Source organism: Carettochelys insculpta, chromosome 4, assembly GCF_033958435.1.
Source record: "Carettochelys insculpta isolate YL-2023 chromosome 4, ASM3395843v1, whole genome shotgun sequence".
NCBI lineage: Eukaryota > Metazoa > Chordata > Testudines > Carettochelyidae > Carettochelys > Carettochelys insculpta.
In genome coordinates, this window is record NC_134140.1 from 24,573,961 (window position 1) to 24,593,755 (window position 19,795).

The window sequence follows — 19,795 nt, forward strand, 5'->3', positions numbered from 1 at the left end:
TTAAAGCTCAGTATAGATTGCAGGTCTGACCACCACAGGTGCGGAAAAGAGCACTTATACAGCTACTTACCTGATTGCATATACAGATCAGGGGTTATGTGTGGACAGCAGTGATGGAAGCCTGCAACTGACTGCCGCCTTTAGAGCAGCAATGAGCAACCAAGACTAGTGAATGGGCCACATGAGTAGCCCTCTGTCTCAGTGTGCTGCAAGATTGAAATCCAGTGGTGTGCAGCTTGTAGCCTGTGGGCCTCATGCGGTGCATTAGGTTCCACCTGCAGGTGACCCGTGAACCTTCTCTCTGCCCTCTTCCCCTCAGCCTCTTGTTCACTGGAGCCCAGCACTTACCTACTCCCCCCGCATCCCATCTGACAATGCTTTCAGAGCACCATGAATCACCTGATTCATGCTCTGTCCCTGCTCTTCCTCCTCCCTCTGAGTTTGAACACTGCACATGAGATGATTCAAAATTTATGGGCCTCCAAAAGTGCTGGGGGAGGGAGTCAGAAGTGCGGAGCTCTGATGTCCCACTGTGCGAGAGGTGTGGAAAAAGGGGCACTGAGGGGGTGTGCAGGCTGCAGGTTGCCCACCACAGCTTTAGAGGTGGATCTCCCAGAACAAAGCTCCAGTATTTGTGAAGCTGGGGGATAGTGCAGATACCCATGACCTGCAGATTTGAGAGGCTGTCACCATCCATGACCCTAGAAGTCCCTCCTATCTGAAGGGTGTTTCTGGGAAAATTTTCTGAGATGATTTTCAGGCTGGTTTTTCTGTAGGACACAGAGATCTGAAAAATTAGCCTTTCCTCGTTGGCTTTTAACTTTCCATCCTTAATATTGCAGTAATGGAGACTTTCTGCATTTACTTTATTTTTCTATGCTGTATTTAAATCATTAGTGCAAGCAGACTGGCATGGTATGGTATGTTGTACCAGCAAGGTACTTATAGCCGGTATGACGTAGCGGAAAAACGACATACAACTCCCAGCTGTTCAGCGGAGCTTTCTCTTCTCTGACTCTGTGCGACACCCTGCAGGACTCGGGGGAGAGATGGGAGTGGTATTCTACTCCTTTTCCCAGCTGCCCCTCCCAGCAAGAGGAGGAGGAGAAGTCCCAACCCTGCCCTCTGGCAGGGCTGCTGCTGTACAGAGCTCTGTGTAAGAGCAGGAGATGGAGGTGAAGTATCTGCTTCTTCCCTGGTTGGCAGGGGCAGAGTGGGAAAAGCAGCAGGGCTGCTCACAACTCCTACAGCTGTTGCACCACTCCTAGCCTTGCCTCCCCCCCAGGTAGTATGGGATGTGGAAGAGTGTGGGGGGGTGGGGTGCAGTCACATAGCCCTCCCTTAGCTGGTGTCCATCCCCCCACTCCACCCCGCCCATCACACTGGTAAGAAATTAGGTTTACTTCCTCTGAGGGGCTCTGAAATTCACATCTCCTAACTGCATGTGATAGAGAACAGGTGAGTTCCCACCTTACTACTGCTATTTGGCTGGGAACAGCTGTCTGCAAGGCAGAGTTAACTGAGCAATAGCATACCTCTGAGCTGCTAGATTCCAGTGCCAGAGGCCAGAGGAGATGAGAACTTGTCCCACAAGCCCACAATGTTGCTGCTGTCCTAGACTGTGTCCTGCATTGTACTGTTCGTATTTGCGTTGCATTCCCATTTTTGTTCATTGAGACTCATGCAAAATGTGATGTGTATTTGAGGCTATATATAGTTTTTGACATTTCATAACAAAACACAAGTGAGGATTGATACATTGCATTTGTTCTTTGAAACATTTATTGGTAATTAAAGGAACATAACATATTCAAATACAATGAGCCTGGTTTTTCATTGGTTTTTATCTGGTACAGGGCTCAATCCTCTAACCTGTGAAGCCCTCTACCTTTGTTGGAACAAAGTACTTAAACAGATACCTAACGTGAAGCACGTGAGTGGTTCCTTCAGGGCCAATGTGCTGACTTACAGGCTTAAAGTTAAGCAAAAGCATTTAGCAGTTTTTTGGATTGGGTCACAGTGCTCTGAGCATGTTCCAGGATTGAGCTCCTACACTAGTAGTATAAAGTGGATGTAAATCACTATCCAATTATTTTTTGTGCCGCCTGCACTCATTGGCACTTCATTTACATTAGCATGAATTGCTATACTGCAACGATACATCAGGCAATACATCAATTCTATAAGCTGCCCGTCTGCATTTGGTAATGACCCTTTAAAAACACAAGCACTGGTCTTTCTCAAAGCAGCCTATTTACTGAAACAGCCTTTCTTGCCTCTTGGTATTCCACTGATATTCATGCCCTGTTATGAGGTCCTCAGGTCATGTTATGTAAACTGGATCAACGTGAAAGCCGTTTGACTTAAGAAATGGGAGTTAATTAGTCATCTTCTTTGTTTTGTTTATATTTTTAATTTTCCCAAAACTAGCTAACCACAGCACCTGGTTAATTCTGAAAGGTCACAGCTAATGATTTTGAAAGATGTTAAGGAAGGATGTAATGCACTGTGATGTGAAGGATGCTCATGAAAGCAGTCTCAGGCACCTCTCAAAGTCCACAGCCATATAATCTCGTGACAGACCCAGAGGGAAATTCTGAGCTGTCAGCTCAACTGCCTTTGGAGTTTGCCAAGCAAACAGATGGTGACACTAGATGAGTATCTAACACTGCTTAGTCTCAAGCTACTGTGACAGCCAACAAGCCCCATCTTATGACTTTAGCTGCTGGCCCACTGCTGGAAATCACAGAGGAAAAAATAAGGAAGGATGAATACTTCTGATTGTTATTTAAAATACAAAAATCTTTTGCATGCCAATTTATTTATCTGGAGTCCTGGGAAATATGTCGGGGGAAACACACACCATTTTATGTGCTAATTTACTTCAAATTAAAAAAAAAAAACAATAATAAATTGGCACCAGAAGGCTATATGCAGATGGCTTTCTAAGATGAATATTTGATTTTTTTAAAAAACCCATCAAATACTTCTTGCTTTTTTGCAGTAGCCAGTATTCCACTCTCTATTTCACAAAGAACAAAAATGTGATTTTTACTTGGACTAGAAAATTGGTAATGACATGTACAATTTGACTGCCTTTCCCTTACTATTCATCCTCCCTGGCACTTATCTTCATGTGCTTGGAAGTGTGGAGATGAAAAGAGAGTAAAAGAATATTCCGGTTCTGTTCATGTTCCCACTAATCACGTTGGCCCAGATCTGCTGCTCACGGAAGTCAGGGACCTGCTTTCCTTTTGATTCAGTGGATTTTGGATCCAGCCCATTCAGTTTACTCAGGTCAGATTTTGTTTTTAAACAATAGGGATAAAATGTATCTGGTTTTGGCTATTTCACCTATTCTACATACAGGGGCTGGTTCATATCTCACTCATACCAGTGTAAATAATGAACAAATCCATTGTTTTAACGCCATTGAGAATTGGAATCAGGCCCAGTAGGGGTTGGGAACTTTTTCAGAATGCGAGAGAGGTGATAGGGTGGGTCTGGGGTGGCATAAGGTTTGTTTGTGAAATGAGAAAAAAAAACTGAACACTCTGCATTAGAAACTAAAACTATGCTGAACTGTTGTTGACTGTGTATTAGGTAAGTGTTTGAACATTAAACAAAGGCCCCAGTATTCTTTACATGAGATTCTATAGCTAATCCCCTCCTGTTCACATGGCTGCATCAGGACAGAAAACTGCAGAAATTCATTGTTTCTGCTGTACTTGTAGCACAGACTATATCAAACCCACACAATTGGACTCCCCCTCTTCTTCATGCTGGGAGAAAAACAAACAAGCAAAGAAACTCCTGTCTGAGTCCCCACAGCAGAGTCCAGAGTGGGAAATTTGGCAACCAGAGCTGCGTCTAGTTGGTCCATGCATAGTGGTGATCAACCTGGCTTACATTCAGGATAGCAGACTGTCTGATGTCTCTTCTGCCACCACTTTGTACTCAGCCGGAACTGCCCAATTGCTCTGGCCCTTTTATTTTGGGGCTTATCATCCTGTCCCCCAGTTCTCCCCAAATAAGTGCAACCTATTTTCATGGGCTGTGTTTGCCCTTTTTTTTGTTTGCATGACTGTCATGTTATTAAGGTGGCCTTTTTACTGTAGTTTCTAGTTCAGCAAAACATTCAGACATGAGCTTGAACTGCAATTAATGAGGTTTAAACATGTACTTAATGTAAAGCATGTGCTTAAATGCTTTGCTTAATAGAGCTTCTTCACTGAGCCACTGTCTATGGTATTTATCTTTCTGTTTTTGTATACTGAAGACTCAGTCTGTAGCCGAGCACAAATCGTTTGACCTGTCTGTTCATTTTCCCACATGTATAATATGGAAATAGTAACAACAGGGTGGTGCAGAAGTTCATACAATAATATCCATAAAGTACCTCGAACATGAAAATTGTGGAAAGTGCTAAATATTAGCGCTATTTTGTGTTACTAGTAGTAATAACATTTGTGTCTGAAATGTTTACATGATTACTTCCTCTGTGCCTCTGGCTCTTATGCACTTTTGAAGTATTTTTTTAAACGTTCAGTACTAGCTGACAGTCAAATTCTTTTAATTTTATGTTTACTATGCAGGAAATAATGTATGAACACACAACATTGTTGTGTGGTACAGGATTTTAAATATTTGACTTTTCGGTGTCCCTTGTATATATTTTAAATGAAAGGTTTCTCTTCAAGGTCCTTATGTTTTCATATTTGAATTGTAATTGGCCTTTTCACAAAATTGTCTTGATGCTTGCTAGACACAGAATGTCACAGTATAAATTTTGTGTAAGGGAAAAAGAAAATAACATTAGTTTATGCAAAAAGACAGATTTTAATAAATTAAGTACTTTCCATTTTTGGCATTTGTGTGCTCAGAGGGTATCTGCAAGGGCTTTTTGTGATCTGATTCAGGCATTGTTGCCTAGCATTTTTTAACACTTGGCAGCGCTACTTCTAATCTGGTTGCCACTGGCTGCCAGGCTACATGGCTCCTCAGTGTGAAATTAATAGGGAGGGGTTGAAAACTCACAGCACAGACAGGCTTTATCCAGTAAGCATCAGTTTATACCCAGAGCTGGAAGCTGTAAATACACAATGTGATGCTCATTGTATGTTTTTTCCTTCTTGCAATTTATGGTTACATGGTAGAGGGAAAAAACTGGCATGGTTTTAATATTTCCATAGCATTTAAGCTGGTTATAATAAGCCTGTTGTTGAATCTTGACCTTTCACAATTGAAGATGGTCTTTTTGCCAACAAACACCGAGAAATAAATGCCCAGCTATATTTTTTCATTCATCAGCAAAGTATATTTTGCAGAGCATATGTTACACAATATTTCTTATACAGAACTTTTTGTGTGTATTCAGCACCAGTATTTCTGGTGATAGTTTTAGACTAGTATGTTTATAAAACCTGGAAATTGTGTTTCTAGTCTGAAAGGTTGAATAACAAGAATAAGTCACCAAGTGACATCATTGAACAGTTTAGAATCATCTGAAATGAAGAGTCCTGTGGCACCTTATAGACTAACAGAAAAGTTTAGAGCATGAGCTTTCGTGAGTTAACTCACTTCTACAGGATCTGCACCAAGCATTCTTGAGACTGCAATACCCACCTGAGGAAGTGAGAAAACAAATCAACAGAGCCAGACGTGTGCCACGAAGCCTCCTACTACAGGACAAGCCCAAGAGAGAAACCAACAGAACACCACTAGCCATCACCTACAGTCCTCAGCTAAAACCTCTACAGCGCATCATCAGGGATCTACAACCCATCCTGGACAATGATCCCACACTTTCACAGGACTTGGGAGGCAGACCTATCATTGCTCACAGACAACCTGCCAACCTAAAACAAATCCTAACAAGCAACTATACACCGCACCACAGTCACTCTATCTCAGGGACCCATCCATGCAACAAACCTCGTTGCCAGCTCTGCCCACATATACACATCAGCAACATCATTACAGGACCTAACCGGATCAGCCACACCATCGTGGGCTCATTCAGCTGCACATCTACCAATGTAATTTATGCCATCATGTGCCAGCAATGCCCCTCTGCCATATACATCGGACAAACTGGACAGTCTCTACGTAAAAGAATAAATGCACACAAATCAGACATCAGAAATGGCAATATACAAAAACCCATAGGAGAGCACTTCAATCTCCCAGGACACACAGTAGCAGATTTAAAAGTAGCTATACTGCAGCAAAGAAATTTCAAGAACAGACTCCAAAGAGAAATTGCTGAGCTACAATTCATCTGCAAATTCAGTACCCTCAGCTCAGGATTAAACAAAGACTGTGAATGGCTGGCTAAATACAAAAGCAGCTTCCCCTCTCTTGGAGTTCACACCTCCAGATCTACTGATGACAATACAACTCAGCCTGCCTGACTGAGCTAACCTCGTTATCCCCAGCCTTGCTCTGGCCTATTTATACCTGGCCTTGCAGATTTCCAGGACCAGCATCTGAAGAAGTGAGTTAACTCACGAAAGCTCATGCTCTAAACTTTTCTGTTAGTCTATAAGGTGCCACAGGACCCTTCGTTGCTGCTACAGATCCAGACTAACACGGCTACCCCTCTGATACCTGCAATGAAGAGACTATCATACAAACAATACAAGGAAACATTCTGTGAATGTTCCAGAAACAAGTCCACTTAAACTATAGGGTTGAATCTTCATGCCATTAAATTGTTTTAATTCAGTCTTATTTCAAGACCAGTGCCTGGATTGGGTTACTGAGTTGTTACTCAGGTCATCGGTAATTGGTCCATGCTAAAAAGCCCCTTATTTTTATTTTTTGTCTAACTCTCACTCTCCTTCCCCTGCCCCCCAAGTGTGTTTGATTGTTTGTGTTTTATTTGGTTCATTTAAGCCAGGGGGTCCCTGTCTTTGAACTGCTCCACTCTTGATTTCAACAAGAGTTCTGTCTGAATGGTGGGGCTAGAATGAGGTCCATATGGATGAGCACAGGCACATACTGTACTTTCTTGCCAATAAAAGGCTGCTGCTGTTAACATCAATAAGAATTTCACAGGTGAAAGAAGGACATTATATACCAAAAGAGCTCGTCAGAAAACTTCAAGAGAAATTAACTAAATCTTTCAACAGGAATAAAGCTTACCCCTAAATCTCTGCCTCACACTTCTTGGGCAGTGCACCTTCTCTCCCTGTGCTGCAGTGAGGCTCATGCTGTTAGGATGGTTACTAACAAATGGCCTCATCTTAAGCCCACGCAGAAGCCTCATACCATTGGCTTTTGTGTGTTTTAGACTGGATCCAAATACCGCAGGTCCTAATGCTCTGTTATATTAAAGGTAAGCTCACCATGCAAAATTCAAGTATCATTTGAAACCAACATTTACCTTCCCAAATCATCATTTATAATTTTCATGAACATTTTTGTTGGCTGGAGCAACAACAAGAGGGTATCATCCTGGATGTAGGGGAGATGCTTAGGCAGTATTGAATGTGGTCAAACAAAAGTGGCCATGTGGTTGGGCGGGACAGTTCATCAATATCTACAGAAACGAAAGCGACATCACATTTGGCTCGTCCTTATCAATTCTGCTCACTTCTCTCTTCTGCCCACCCATCCCCCACATTCATATATTCTGACCCTTCCACCCCAGCTTCACCTCTGTTGTGTCTGTTTATTTTTCACACACACACCCCAGCTCCCTCACCCAACCCGCAGCTCTCCCAGCCCTCTCGGGGGAGGTGGGAGCCGGGTCCCCTTCCACCTTACGGACAGTGGGGAGAGGATAGCTCCAGGGATTCCATATGCTTCCTTCCCCCCGCCTCTTCAAGAGAGTTGGTCGAGATGGAGTGATGGAGGGGAGCTGAGGTGGTGTTCACAGAAGGGAATGGGGAGGAGGACTTGGAGCTGGTCTATTAGACTCTTTTTGCTCCTTACCTCTCCCATGAGAATAGCTTTGGCTCCTGAGGTGTGGAGTGGGAGAGAGCTTTGCCAGCTTCCTGGAGCAGACTTAATGGTGGCTCTGGCTGAGGAGGAGCACGAATGCGCTCCCAGTGACCTGACTTGAGGTGTACGTTCTGTACTTCATTCAACAACCTATTGCCACTCCCAGATTTCACGCCCTTTCAGAACTGTGCTCAGGCATGGAGATGCAGTAAGGGCAGAGGATATGATGCGTCCAACAGAAACAGTGGAATCTGCTGAGCCTTTTCATTTCCCAGACCGATGCTTACATTGAAAATGATCCAGCCCTGGCAGCGTCGTACCTATAGTGTTAGAAAGCACATTAGGCACACAGAGAGTTCTGCACATCTTGGCCTAAGGATATTTTTCCTGCACACATGCCCATAATATCAGACTGCAATTAATCACCTGCCCTTTTGACTCCTCCCAGAGTAAGCAAGTAGCTACACATTTTATACACTGAAGTACAGGTTGAAACACCCTAGTCTGGCAACATCCCTCCTCCAGCAGGACAATGGCTGTTGCTGGAGGAGAGAGCACGTGGACCAGAGAGCTTCAGCTGTGCCTGGCACAGCAGAACTCTGCTGAATGCAGGGAGCCCCGCTCGCAGCCCAGTCTGGGGAGCCCCAGCGCAAAGATCCAGGTTCGGGAGCCCAGGTGGGTCTGGGGAGCCCCACCACAGGGAGCTCAACCCCAGTCAGGAGCCCCACTGGCATGGGGAGGAGGAGAGTCGGGCTCTGGCACCCAGCCGAGCAAGCAGCCCCACAGCTGTGGGGTCCTGTGCCAGGCTGGGGGAGCCCTGCAGCCCTGTGGTGGGGAACCCCCACAGCCCTGCTGCTTGGAGCCAGCTTGGGTTTTAAGCCCCTAAGTCGCCAGGACCCTGGCTGGAGGAACCCCGGCAGCTGTACATTGGGAAGCTGACTGGGGCATGGAGCCCTGCTGGGAGCCCCACCGCTGCAGGGACCCTGGTTGGGGCTGAGAGAACCCACACCTCAGCCAGCAGCCCTGCCGCTGTGGGCACCCTGGGGTTGGAGGAGTCCTCCAGCCCCACAGCAGGGAGCTGGCTGGCCACTGAGCCCCATTGGCAGCCTCCCAACTATGCGATCCCCTGATAGGGATATGGGGGGCTGGCAGCCCTGTGGTGGAGCTCTGTAGGAGTGGGGCCCCCTTCCAGGCAGCTAGCCTGACCTCCCTTTGTCTGCCAAATCCCTTCATTTGAGATCACTCAGGTCCTGAGGGTGTTGACGAGGGACATACAACCTGTATGCCCTTGTGATGCCATCCTGAAGTCTGTGAAATAGTGTCACTTACGTGCATATGGTGAAGCTGAAAGACCACCACAGAGCCCATCATAGATCCTGTTTTTAAAAATCTTATATTTAAGGGTTTATCTTTATCTTTAAATACAATTTCCCTTTTTCAGTAACAGGACAAGTTTTACTTTTTAAATTAGTATTTGTATACCTTCTCTCAGCAAGCACATGATAGGTCACAGGAAAGTTACTGGCAATAAAAGCTTTCTAGGATTCAGGGCTGGCTTTGTGAAAAAATAATGGGGACAGTTGTTTTTAATTCATAAAAGGCATCTGTTAAATTTTTAGTGAATGCATTTAGGGCCAGATTTTCAAAAGAGTTGGTTACATATCTTGCTTAGGCACCTTAAGTGTGGCCAGATTTTCAGTAGGGCTCAGCTGCAACTAACTCCCACTGTTCTCAATAGGAGCTGAGGGATGCTGAGCTAATTTGAAAATATGGCTATTCCTTTAGGTGCCTAAATGGAAGCTGCTGATAGCTAAGCACTTTGTAAAAATCTGACCCCTATCACTGAATGTTAATAATCATAGTAAACGGAAATGTGTATGTGGGTAATATCCTGTATTTGACTATAGCTCTGTATATACGATGTGTCCCTAATTTACCATGACAGTTAGCATTTTAATTTAAATTATGCTAATAGTGAGGATTAACTGTGGATTATGAGTCTAACGTTTATTTTCATGCAAGTTAAATAATTTGTTCTTCCTGCCTCTTAGCTCTTTTTCTGCCCTTTCATTTCAACGTTACAGTTTTTTGGAATACATGTTCTGTATTTAAAACAAACAAACAAATACTGGTGTGTTTAAAAAGGATATGTTTTATGGTGTTGAAATGACTTGCCAAAAAATCTGCACTAGAACAGACTATATGTATGGCAGTGCACAACAAGCAAGGGACATAAGGAAACTTGGTCCTGCATTCATGTCTCTGTGCAGGGACTGGGCATACGAGGACAGGAGGATTCTAATGCTTCCAGGAGTACAAAAAGCCTCATAGAAGGTGGGGAAAATAATTTGTAACACAGAGCTGGATCTGTAGCAAGGGCTGCTCTGTGCTACTTCTGCATTACTAGAGACATTATGCTCTTTGTGAGGCGTAATCCCTCCACTCTCAGATTTCAGGCAGTGCCTTAATCATGATCTTACTTCTATAATTTTACAGTTGCTTCTGTTGTCATATTCAATGGAAGGCAGACTTTCAAATGGGTAGTTTGCTATTATGTTCCTCTGAGTATCTTTTGAGTCCCTCATTGCCTATACTTTTATGTAGCTCTTGACATTTCTAATGGTTTGCTTTTTTCTTACTTTTTCCTTCCAGCTGATATTATTTCTACAGTTGAGTTTAATCACACTGGAGAACTACTGGCTACTGGGGACAAGGGAGGTCGGGTTGTTATATTCCAAAGGGAACCTGAGGTATGTTTGTTACTGCTTCAGTCATAATTGCTTGCTAAGTTGTTTTTGGTTTATTTGCACACTGCTGAAATCTAACAGATTTTTTTAATACAATCTAGAATAGCAAAAACTGATTTAACTATTTTGAGGGTGGGAGATAACTGTCAGTCCATAGGGCATTCTGTTAATTGCTATGTCAAAGAGATCATGGATCTTGGCTGAGAGAATAGGGTCTGAAAGCCTGGCCTTGCTGAAGTCAAGAGCAAAGTTCCATTGACTTCAGTGGGACCAGCATGTCATCACCCAAAGTGTGACAAAGGTATTGCGTGACAAAGGGGCTTTAGAAAAGAGTCTCGTTCAAAAGTGTGTTATCCTGTATTTTGGTCTGTAATATTCAGGTTCAGTTAGGTCAATAAAGGCAGACAAGAGTCTTAACTCAGAATTTCCCTGCTGTTTCTCACGGGTGTCCAAAGCCAACACGTAGAAGCACAGAAATTCTAAGTTAAGGAAAACCTGGTTGTGTTTTGTTTCTCATGTCGTCTGGACGTTTATAGTTTAAAATCCACAACCAAGCTTAGCTCTGCTTTTACTAGCCACCAGACCACACACTATCTATATCAGGTAAAAAACCTCCGTGGCCCAGTTGTGCTACAACCGCTTTTCTGCATATAAAGGCCAGGGTGGGTGTTAGGGAATGGCAAGGAGGGCAGTTGCTCATGGTCCTGTGCCATGGGGGCACCACAATGCCAGATTGCTCAGGTGTTGGCTTCAGCCCCAGGAGATGGGGCTCCAATCTCTATGCTACAGTGTCCTGTGGTAGGACTTTGGCTTTTGGCTCTGGGCCCTAGCAAGTCTAATGCCAGCCATGTTTGGGGGACCCCTGAAACTTTCGCATGGCTCCCAGGAGACCCTGGATGCCTGGTTGAGACCCATTGGTCTATAACATATGACATCCCTCCTATGATATCATTCATTGTTCCTTCTCCAGTTCTGCTCACCTTCACTTGTGGAAATATGGAGTAAGTAACGTCACAGTCTGACCTATCTAGATTTGCAGAATTCTGTATCCTGTTAGTTACTCAGCCAGTATTTAGCCAGTGAAGGGGTGAGATGGGAGACTTGTTTATATAAACATAGTTCAGTCTTATATGCACAGTGGGGAGGAGAATCAGTCAGGTTTAGCAGTCAGTGTACTCAGCAAAGACAGAATGAATTGGAAAGGACTTGTATTTGTGATTTGTTAAATGACTTGTTAGGTAGGCAGAAAAAGCTGGCTGGGGAAACTTGGCTTGATTCCCACCTCTTTATACCACTTTACAGTCCCATTACCAGAGAGTGTTCATGAGAATCAGATCTTCTGTGCTGTGGATCGACTATAGTCGGGCCTCATGACTGTAGTGAGGACCTACAATGGTGGGGAGAGGTCTTTCTTTGGTTTGTACATGAATGACGCACAGGAGGCTGATAAAAGGAGAATGGTTTAGAGGCTGGTTTGTCGCACATTTCTGGAAGAATGTAGTTTGTACATTAGTATTGGAAATATGGAATATTACTGGGCCAGGATGGGAGGCGGGGGTGTAGAAATGGAATGCAGATATGTTATGGAGTGTGGCTAAACATTTCCAGGGACTCTCTGGCCAGTCCCTGGTTAGGCTGGTTAGGCCTCAGCTGGAGTATTGTGTCCAGTTCTGGGCACCGCAGTTCAAAAAAGATGTGGAGAAACTAGAGAGGGTCCAGAAAAAAGCAACAAGAATGATTAAAGGTCTAGAGAATGTGACCTATGAAAAAAGGTTGAAAGAATTGAGCTTTTTAATTTGGAAAAGAGAAGATTGAGGGGAAACATGATAGCGGTTTTCAGGTATCTAAAAGGGAGTCATAAGGAAGAAGGAGAAAACTTGTTCTTCTTGGCCTCTGAGGGTAGAACAAGAGGCAATGGGCTTAAACTGAAGCAAGGGAGGTTTAGGTTGGACATTAGGAAAAAGTTCCTAACTGTCAGGGTGGTCAAACAGTGGAATAAATTACCAAGGGAGGTTGTGGAATCTCCATCGCTGGAGATATTTAAGAACAGGTTAGATAGATGTCTATCAGGGATGGTTTAGATAGTACTTGGTCCTGCCATTGGGGCAGGGGGCTGGACTCGATGACCTCTCAAGGTCCCTTCCAGTCCTAGTTATGATTCTATGAAATGGTCAGAGTTAAGGCTTTTAATAAACACAACATTTTAATAGGTTTCTTGCTTAAGCAATTCTTTTTTTGCATGCTTAATGCTCTTAGCAAAAGCTTTTGTCTGAAAATTGAATAATCATTGTAATACCTGTGGAAAGCTATTTTTGAAAGAAAAGAGCACTCTGTCAACAGTATGCTTTAAACGTAAAATCAAATGATGCTTTTAGGATTGTTATGTTTCTGATGGCTACTAGCTTACCTCAGTCAGCTCTGGAGCTGGAGATGAAACACTGGCATCATCAAACACATTTTTGTTTCTCCGTGTTCTTCACAGAGTAAAAATGAGCCTCACAATCAGGGGGAGTACAATGTTTACAGCACATTCCAGAGCCATGAGCCTGAATTTGATTATTTGAAGAGCTTGGAAATAGAGGAAAAAATAAACAAGATCAAGTGGCTACCACAGCAGAATGCAGCCCACTCCCTTCTGTCAACAAATGGTAAGGTGGAAGAGCTACTATGGGAAGTACCAACATTCTGTTCTGGTCCATTCCAATGCTGCTGTCATTTTTGCTCACAGTTTACCAATTGCATTTAAAATTAAACTTCAATTTCAGTAACTTCCAGTTTCAGAATCTACTCAGAAAAAGTGTTACAAATAGTAAATATCAAAATCCACATAAGTTTTATTCACAGTCACAGCCGAGGATACCTATCTGAATGTTCATGAAGGATGGAGAGAAGTAACATTTTTAGGTGATCAAACAGAAAATCATTTATTCACCTCTTCTTATGAATCTATCTGCTTTTGCTAGTAATTTACATTTCTGTTCTGAAAAGCAAATAAGTGAAAATGGGGATACTCTTACCCAACGACTATGGTTTGTGTGTGTATGAAGAACTGTATCTGCTGACTAGATAGCAAGTATAAAGAACTGATACTTTTTCCAAATATGTCACATCTCCCTTATGCAAGTGGAATGATTTTACTACTTGTTTTCCTCTTGGCAGCTGATACAGAGCAGATCTCTGAAAGCTAACTTTACTGATGGCTAAATTTATCATTCACAAAAGAAACATAGCATTTGAGAGTACATTTCTGTGCCTCTTCTTAATTTGAAATATATTCCCTGGTTGAAATAGGTTTAACAAAATAAGTTAGTTTTCTGGTTTGGAAAGGAAACCCTTGTTCTCTCCATTGTAAACACATTGGGCTTAGCCCTCAGCTCTACTGAGTTTGAACTTAGCACAAACCCTAAGTCACATTACTGCTTCACCAGTTGTGTGTTTGAAATAAGCTGTCTCGGGGCTGCGCTAAGTTACCCTGGTTGCAATCAGACACCTACCAGCCAAGGAATACAGGTAGCATAGACCAGCATATGTTGGCTTTAGACACTCAAAGATTCTTCTGTGTTGTGGGAATCCTTTGCTGCCTCTTTAGGGCTTTTCTCATTGCCTGGCACTGACATCACTGAGGATGGAGCCAATGGTATTTGTAGAAGGGTGGTTTAGCGGGTAGACCAGTAGCCTTGATTTCAGGAGACCTGGTTTCACTTTCCTACTCTGCCACTCTTGTGTGACTTACACCATTTTATTACCTATCTCAGAGAAGTGTTGTGATGTTGCAATGGTGGTGATGTATTTGGGTACTGCAGTAGTGGGGGCCATGCAAGTATCTTTAATTAATAACAATTGGTTACTGTTCAAACATTTTTTTTTCTGAATCCAGTACTGGAGTGCAAAATTAGAATAAGGCAAATCTAGAAGATTATGTTTAGAAACTAAAGCCTGGGTGGGGTCAAAAAAGTGAATGTGTAAAAATAGAAACCAGTTATACAGCAGATCTTCTTCAACAGAGCAAGTTCTACCCACAGATACAGAGATGCATAGCACCTATCAAATTAAATAGACGGCATGCTCATGGATCTGAGGGATGAATTTGACCCCACAGGTCTAAAACTTGCTTCTAAAAGAAACTAGTTTTTAGTACAGCAAGTCCTCTAGGGACTGCGGAGCTATGGGAGAGGGAGTTGGATGTTTTCACCAGCTAAGTTCTAATTGCCACATCTTTATTAATGGACGCAGAAGGACCCCATTGTGACTTCAAGTCCCCAGGTGGGCTTCCTGTGCTTGCAGTCAGCAAAATTAAAATTTGACTTGTAAACCGAGCTACTTAGATATTATAATAACAAATCATGATTCGTTGATAATTCTTTGCACTGAGAGGGGCAGTTTCTGACCGAATCACATGAGCTAGCTCAGAATTTGGCCTAGACAAAGCCTTTCATTTGAGGATTTCAAATTGCTTTCCAGACACTAATTAATTTAAACTTCATAACGCCCCAGAGACTAAATGAATATGGCACCTCACAGTGCCATTTCTACACTCCCCTTTCAAAGCATGTTGACACTTTGAATATTTAAGAATGTTGTGAGTCCACAGGGCATACACAGGCGGAAGACAATCAGCAAATGTGGTCCATTTACCCATTAAACAATCAAGTTATCCTCCAAAAACTGATGTGTTAATCAATATAGGTCAAATCCTACAATCAAAGAGATGCACCTGACATTGTTTCTTTTTATGGTGTACATTGGCTTTAATTGTGAAAAGTGAGTTTGCTTGATTACATTATATTCTTTTTTTAAAAACTTACAACTAGCATGATAGACAGGAATTTGCATTGAACTGCACACTTCAGAATTAATCAAACAGCAAACCACAAAGAACACTAACTTGCCAAAAGGAAATTCGAAGTATAACATATTTGATGTTAATTAACTAACTCAAATATACATTGGTGTAACTAATGTCTTAGACTGTGACTGTTCAATGTTAGGATTTTTGTTGAGTGACGGTTAGTGGATGAATCAAAACTTTTACATCCTAACTACAATTAATGCAGTTTGTTTCTGGGAGAGGTGGGATGATTTATTTTAAAGCAAAGAATGCCAGAGTAAAGCACCACAGAAATGAAATGTGACCTCTTTTCTCCTATCAGACTGCATTCTTTTAGGTAGTGTGTGGAACAGCAGGTTCAACGGCCACCATGAGTCCTGGGGCAAGGTGGGAGGGGCCCAGCTCCGTGCTACAGAAGGGGCAGGGCCTTAAGGCACTCAGCCTTTAGCATCCCTCAGACTGTGGTGCTGCCCCCTGCCCCCCAGTTGTGTGCAGCTGGAGCAGCATTGCCATGGTGCTTCAGAGGGGACCTGAGCTCCAGCTGCTGCTGTCAAAGTAGCCATGGCAACTAGTCTCTTTTCTCCTACCCCCAGTTGGCAGGCCTGGTGTGGAAAAGGTCTTAATTTTCATATATATATATATATATATATATATATATATATATATATATATATATATCAAGTGAGTTGTACCCATGAAAGCTTAGGCCCGAATAAATCCATTAGTCTCTGAGGGGCCACAGGACTCCTCATAGTTTTTGTGTGGAACAAACCATTCAGCATGAATCAGCCCTGCCCTATAAAGCCTGTTCTGCTGTTTATTTTGCCCCTTCTTAGCACTGCCATGTGGGTCTTGCCAGGTTTTGTCATGCCCACAGTACTCTTTATAGGGTATAATGAATGGGGACACTGCGACAGACACTGTTAGTTCAGTTCATACTCACAGGGAGCTCAGCTCAGAGCCCTTATCCCTCAGCTTCAAAAAAAAAAAAAAAGTGAGGCCTCTACCACTTGAACTGAAGGGATAGTTCCTCGGTTGACATACGTGGTTGGCCCATAGCCTCTGTAGAGGCCATGAAAGAGCAGCATAAAAGTCATACTCACCCAGCCAGTGCCTTCAGAGGAAGGATTTGAAATGATTAGCAACCCCCAAAACATGAGTGTCGTTTTTGCTCCTCACCCCTCTGCCTCCTGCCCATCCCAGCGCTATAATTCTCCTCTAGAATTGCTCTGTCCTCTGCTGCTGCCCTTCTGTCCAGGCCCCTCTCTTGGATAGGGGTAACTCCTAAGTATAGACCCATCCTTTCCTGGTCTTTTCTCTGAATAAGCCTCAGAGTCTAAGATGATAAGTTTCTGCCTGTTCTTGCAATAGGCTGTTCATCTTCTAGATGACCCATCCACCCAGTACTTCTCTTGAATATCTCAGTAGACTAGCCTAAGCCACATGGCTTTGTGCTATTCATAGGAAGGGACATAGGCTTTCAAGGGCATGCCTTCTACAGTGGGCACTTTTGGTCCATATTGCCTATTAAGTGCTGAGCAGGGCTACAGGAGAAGTTTCTGCTTGTTTTGTTAGCAGGCAACAGTAGGCTGAGCCACCTGCAAACCCCTCATGAGTCAACAATTTTGCAGTTAATAAAGTAGGTCTGAGGGGCAAAATTAACTTTAGGTGAGTGCTCCGTTTTGGTGATGTTTATTATCTTAAAGATGAATAACAGAGTTCAGAGTCTGCTGACTGATAGCAACTGTGATTTCTTTTTTAAAAAAGATAAAACTATCAAATTGTGGAAAATTACTGAACGAGATAAGAGACCAGAGGGATACAACTTAAAAGATGAAGAAGGGAAACTCAAAGATCTGTCCACGGTAACATCACTACAGGTGAGCTATTGGGCTCTATGAGAATTCTTTGTCCAATGTGGAGTTGATTCTGATTACACACGGTATATGCTCTTGGGCCTCACTTTAGCAAAGGATTTAAGCACGTGTGTAACTTTACTCAGGTGAGAAACTTTACTCCTGTTTGCTGGATTGAAGTTGAAGGTTTTAAAATACTGCCCTGAATCCCTGATTCCTCAGCAGAAAATATTTTGTAGTGTAATAACCTCTATGAGACATGTAATAAGTTACCATCAATTTATTCTAGCTAGTCAATTTATGCTATAGATCTATTTATTCTGTAGACAGAGCATTTTCCAAGCAGGCTTCTCCCACTTCCTGTCTGAAATATTGTATGTCAACTTAATGTTTAAAGGCTGCGTCTACACTTGCATTCCTCTTTTGGAAGAGGCATACAAATGTGAGAAATCGAAAATTCATATGAGGTGCAGATTTACATATTGGGTGCCTCATTTGCATATTCTTTCAAAAGAAGAAAAGAAGTGTAGATGCAGCTCTTCGAAAGTAAATCCCATTTTCGAAAGAACCCTTCTTTCCACAGAAAAAGAGAGGGTTCTTTCAAAGATGGGTTTACTTTCAAAAGAGCTGTGTCTACATGGCTTTTCTTTTTTTTGAAAGAAGCTATTTTAAAAGAAGAATATGCAAATAAGGCACCAGATATGTAAATCTGCATCTCATTTGCCTTTTTGATTTCCCTCATTTGCATGCCTCTTTCAAAAGAGGAATGCAAGTGCAGATGCAGCCAAAGAGTTTTCCTAACTTATCTAAAGCATTTGTTTGGAGCAACTGAGTTAAACCTCAAAAGTCAAATGCGAATTGTACCTTCGTTTCATTTTAAAGAAAGAAATGCCACCTTCCATTGTGAGATTAGTTTTAGGAGCAGCCCAAGCTCAAGTGGAAATGAGGGAATGCACTGTTAATAAGGAGGGAGAGTTGATACTGTTGAGATCTTTATCTGGTGTGCAGCTTCCTGCAAAGTTTGTTGACAGCTGATTCATAGTAAATAGAAAAAATGGCAAGATTGATCATCTAGATTGATGCAGTATCCAGCTTTCCCTCTTTGAGGGTACGTCTATGCTTACTGGAAGATCAAGCAGCTGGTGATCGATCTTCTGGAGTTCGATTTAGTGTGCCTAGTGGGGCCGCATTAAATCAAACGACCCAGGTGCTGCTGTTGACCCCAGTAGTCCTCGCAGTCAAGAGGAGAAAAGGAAGTCAATGGGAGAGCTTTTCCCACCAACTTTCTGCTGTGTGGATGGCAGCAAAAATTGATTTGAGGTACATTGACTCTGGTTACTCAGTTCTTGTAGCCAGAGTTGCATGTCTTAAATCAATTTTTTCCCCTAGTGTAGACGTGGCCTGAGTTTGTAAATTAACATCTTTTATTTGAAGAAAAAGAAGAAGAAGGAAAAATATGTTAGTTGGAATCAGAACATGAAGAGCAAAGTTGTGGCAACATTAATACTTTTGTATTATAATAAAAATGAGCTAATGGCAAATGCTGCAAAAATATTAAACTGTTACTGCCTGTCTGAGCATTAATATGAAATAATGAATGGAATGCCTACATTGTTGGATGTCATCACGGAAACATAACTAGCTAGTGCAATTTATTGTTTAATAGTGCAAAGACAGAGAGGAGCTACTTAATTGGTCAGAAAATTTTTTGTTCCTGTGATGGCATAACTGCAGTGTGCTTACAGGAATGTACTGAGTTAACATAATAAAGTACCTACAGGTTGATGTGTGATGGATTGTTAGTACTGATTACTATAGCAGTAACTGTGATTCAAGTTCAACATTGTAAGCCATGTTGTCTGAAAAATATGTTAATCCAGGCTATTGGCTAGCTAAATTCCTTGAGGCCTATAAAAATGCACAGTTATGCTGGCTCTATCCTTCTCTGTCACAGCCGAGGATATCTATCCCTGCAAATGCAGGTCTTGGTCCTGGAAAACTTTCTTTTTGTCAGTAGTCCTCTTTGAAATGAAGTCCAGTTATGCCACACAGATAGCTATGTAATATGTTAATTATTAGTAATAAATTATTTGTATTTCAATGTCACCTGGGAGTCATGTACCAGAGACTCATTATACTACATACTTGTGTAAAAACACAGACTAAAGAGAATTTACAATCCTAAGTGTAAGGGAAGTGGTTACACATGAAGGAGTGAGGACAAAGTAACAATGCAACAGAACTGGTCACTGTGACAGACAGTGGTTTCAGCACACTGGTTTTCCCTCTCTCTCCCTCTCACTCTCCCAGCATATGCACACACATGAATGTTCTCTCTCACCCACTCTCTCTCTGAGGCAGAGAACATTTTTAGTCTGTGTTTGTACAGGGCCTAGCACTATGGATTTCTGGTCCAT

The 19,795-nt window shown here is 42.5% G+C and overlaps 1 protein-coding gene across 6 annotated transcripts in view; it reads left to right on the forward strand.

The window, feature by feature from the left end:
• Positions 1-19,795, forward strand: part of PPP2R2C (protein phosphatase 2 regulatory subunit Bgamma) — a 214,807-nt gene that overhangs the window by 118,112 nt on the left and 76,900 nt on the right. For all 6 annotated transcript variants that reach the window (XM_074992459.1, XM_074992464.1, XM_074992463.1 and 3 more), the window contains 3 exons: positions 10,600-10,697; positions 13,177-13,342; positions 17,290-17,402. In XM_074992459.1, coding sequence (XP_074848560.1) covers positions 10,600-10,697; positions 13,177-13,342; positions 17,290-17,402 — 377 coding nt within the window. The remainder of the gene's footprint in view (positions 1-10,599; positions 10,698-13,176; positions 13,343-17,289; positions 17,403-19,795) is intronic.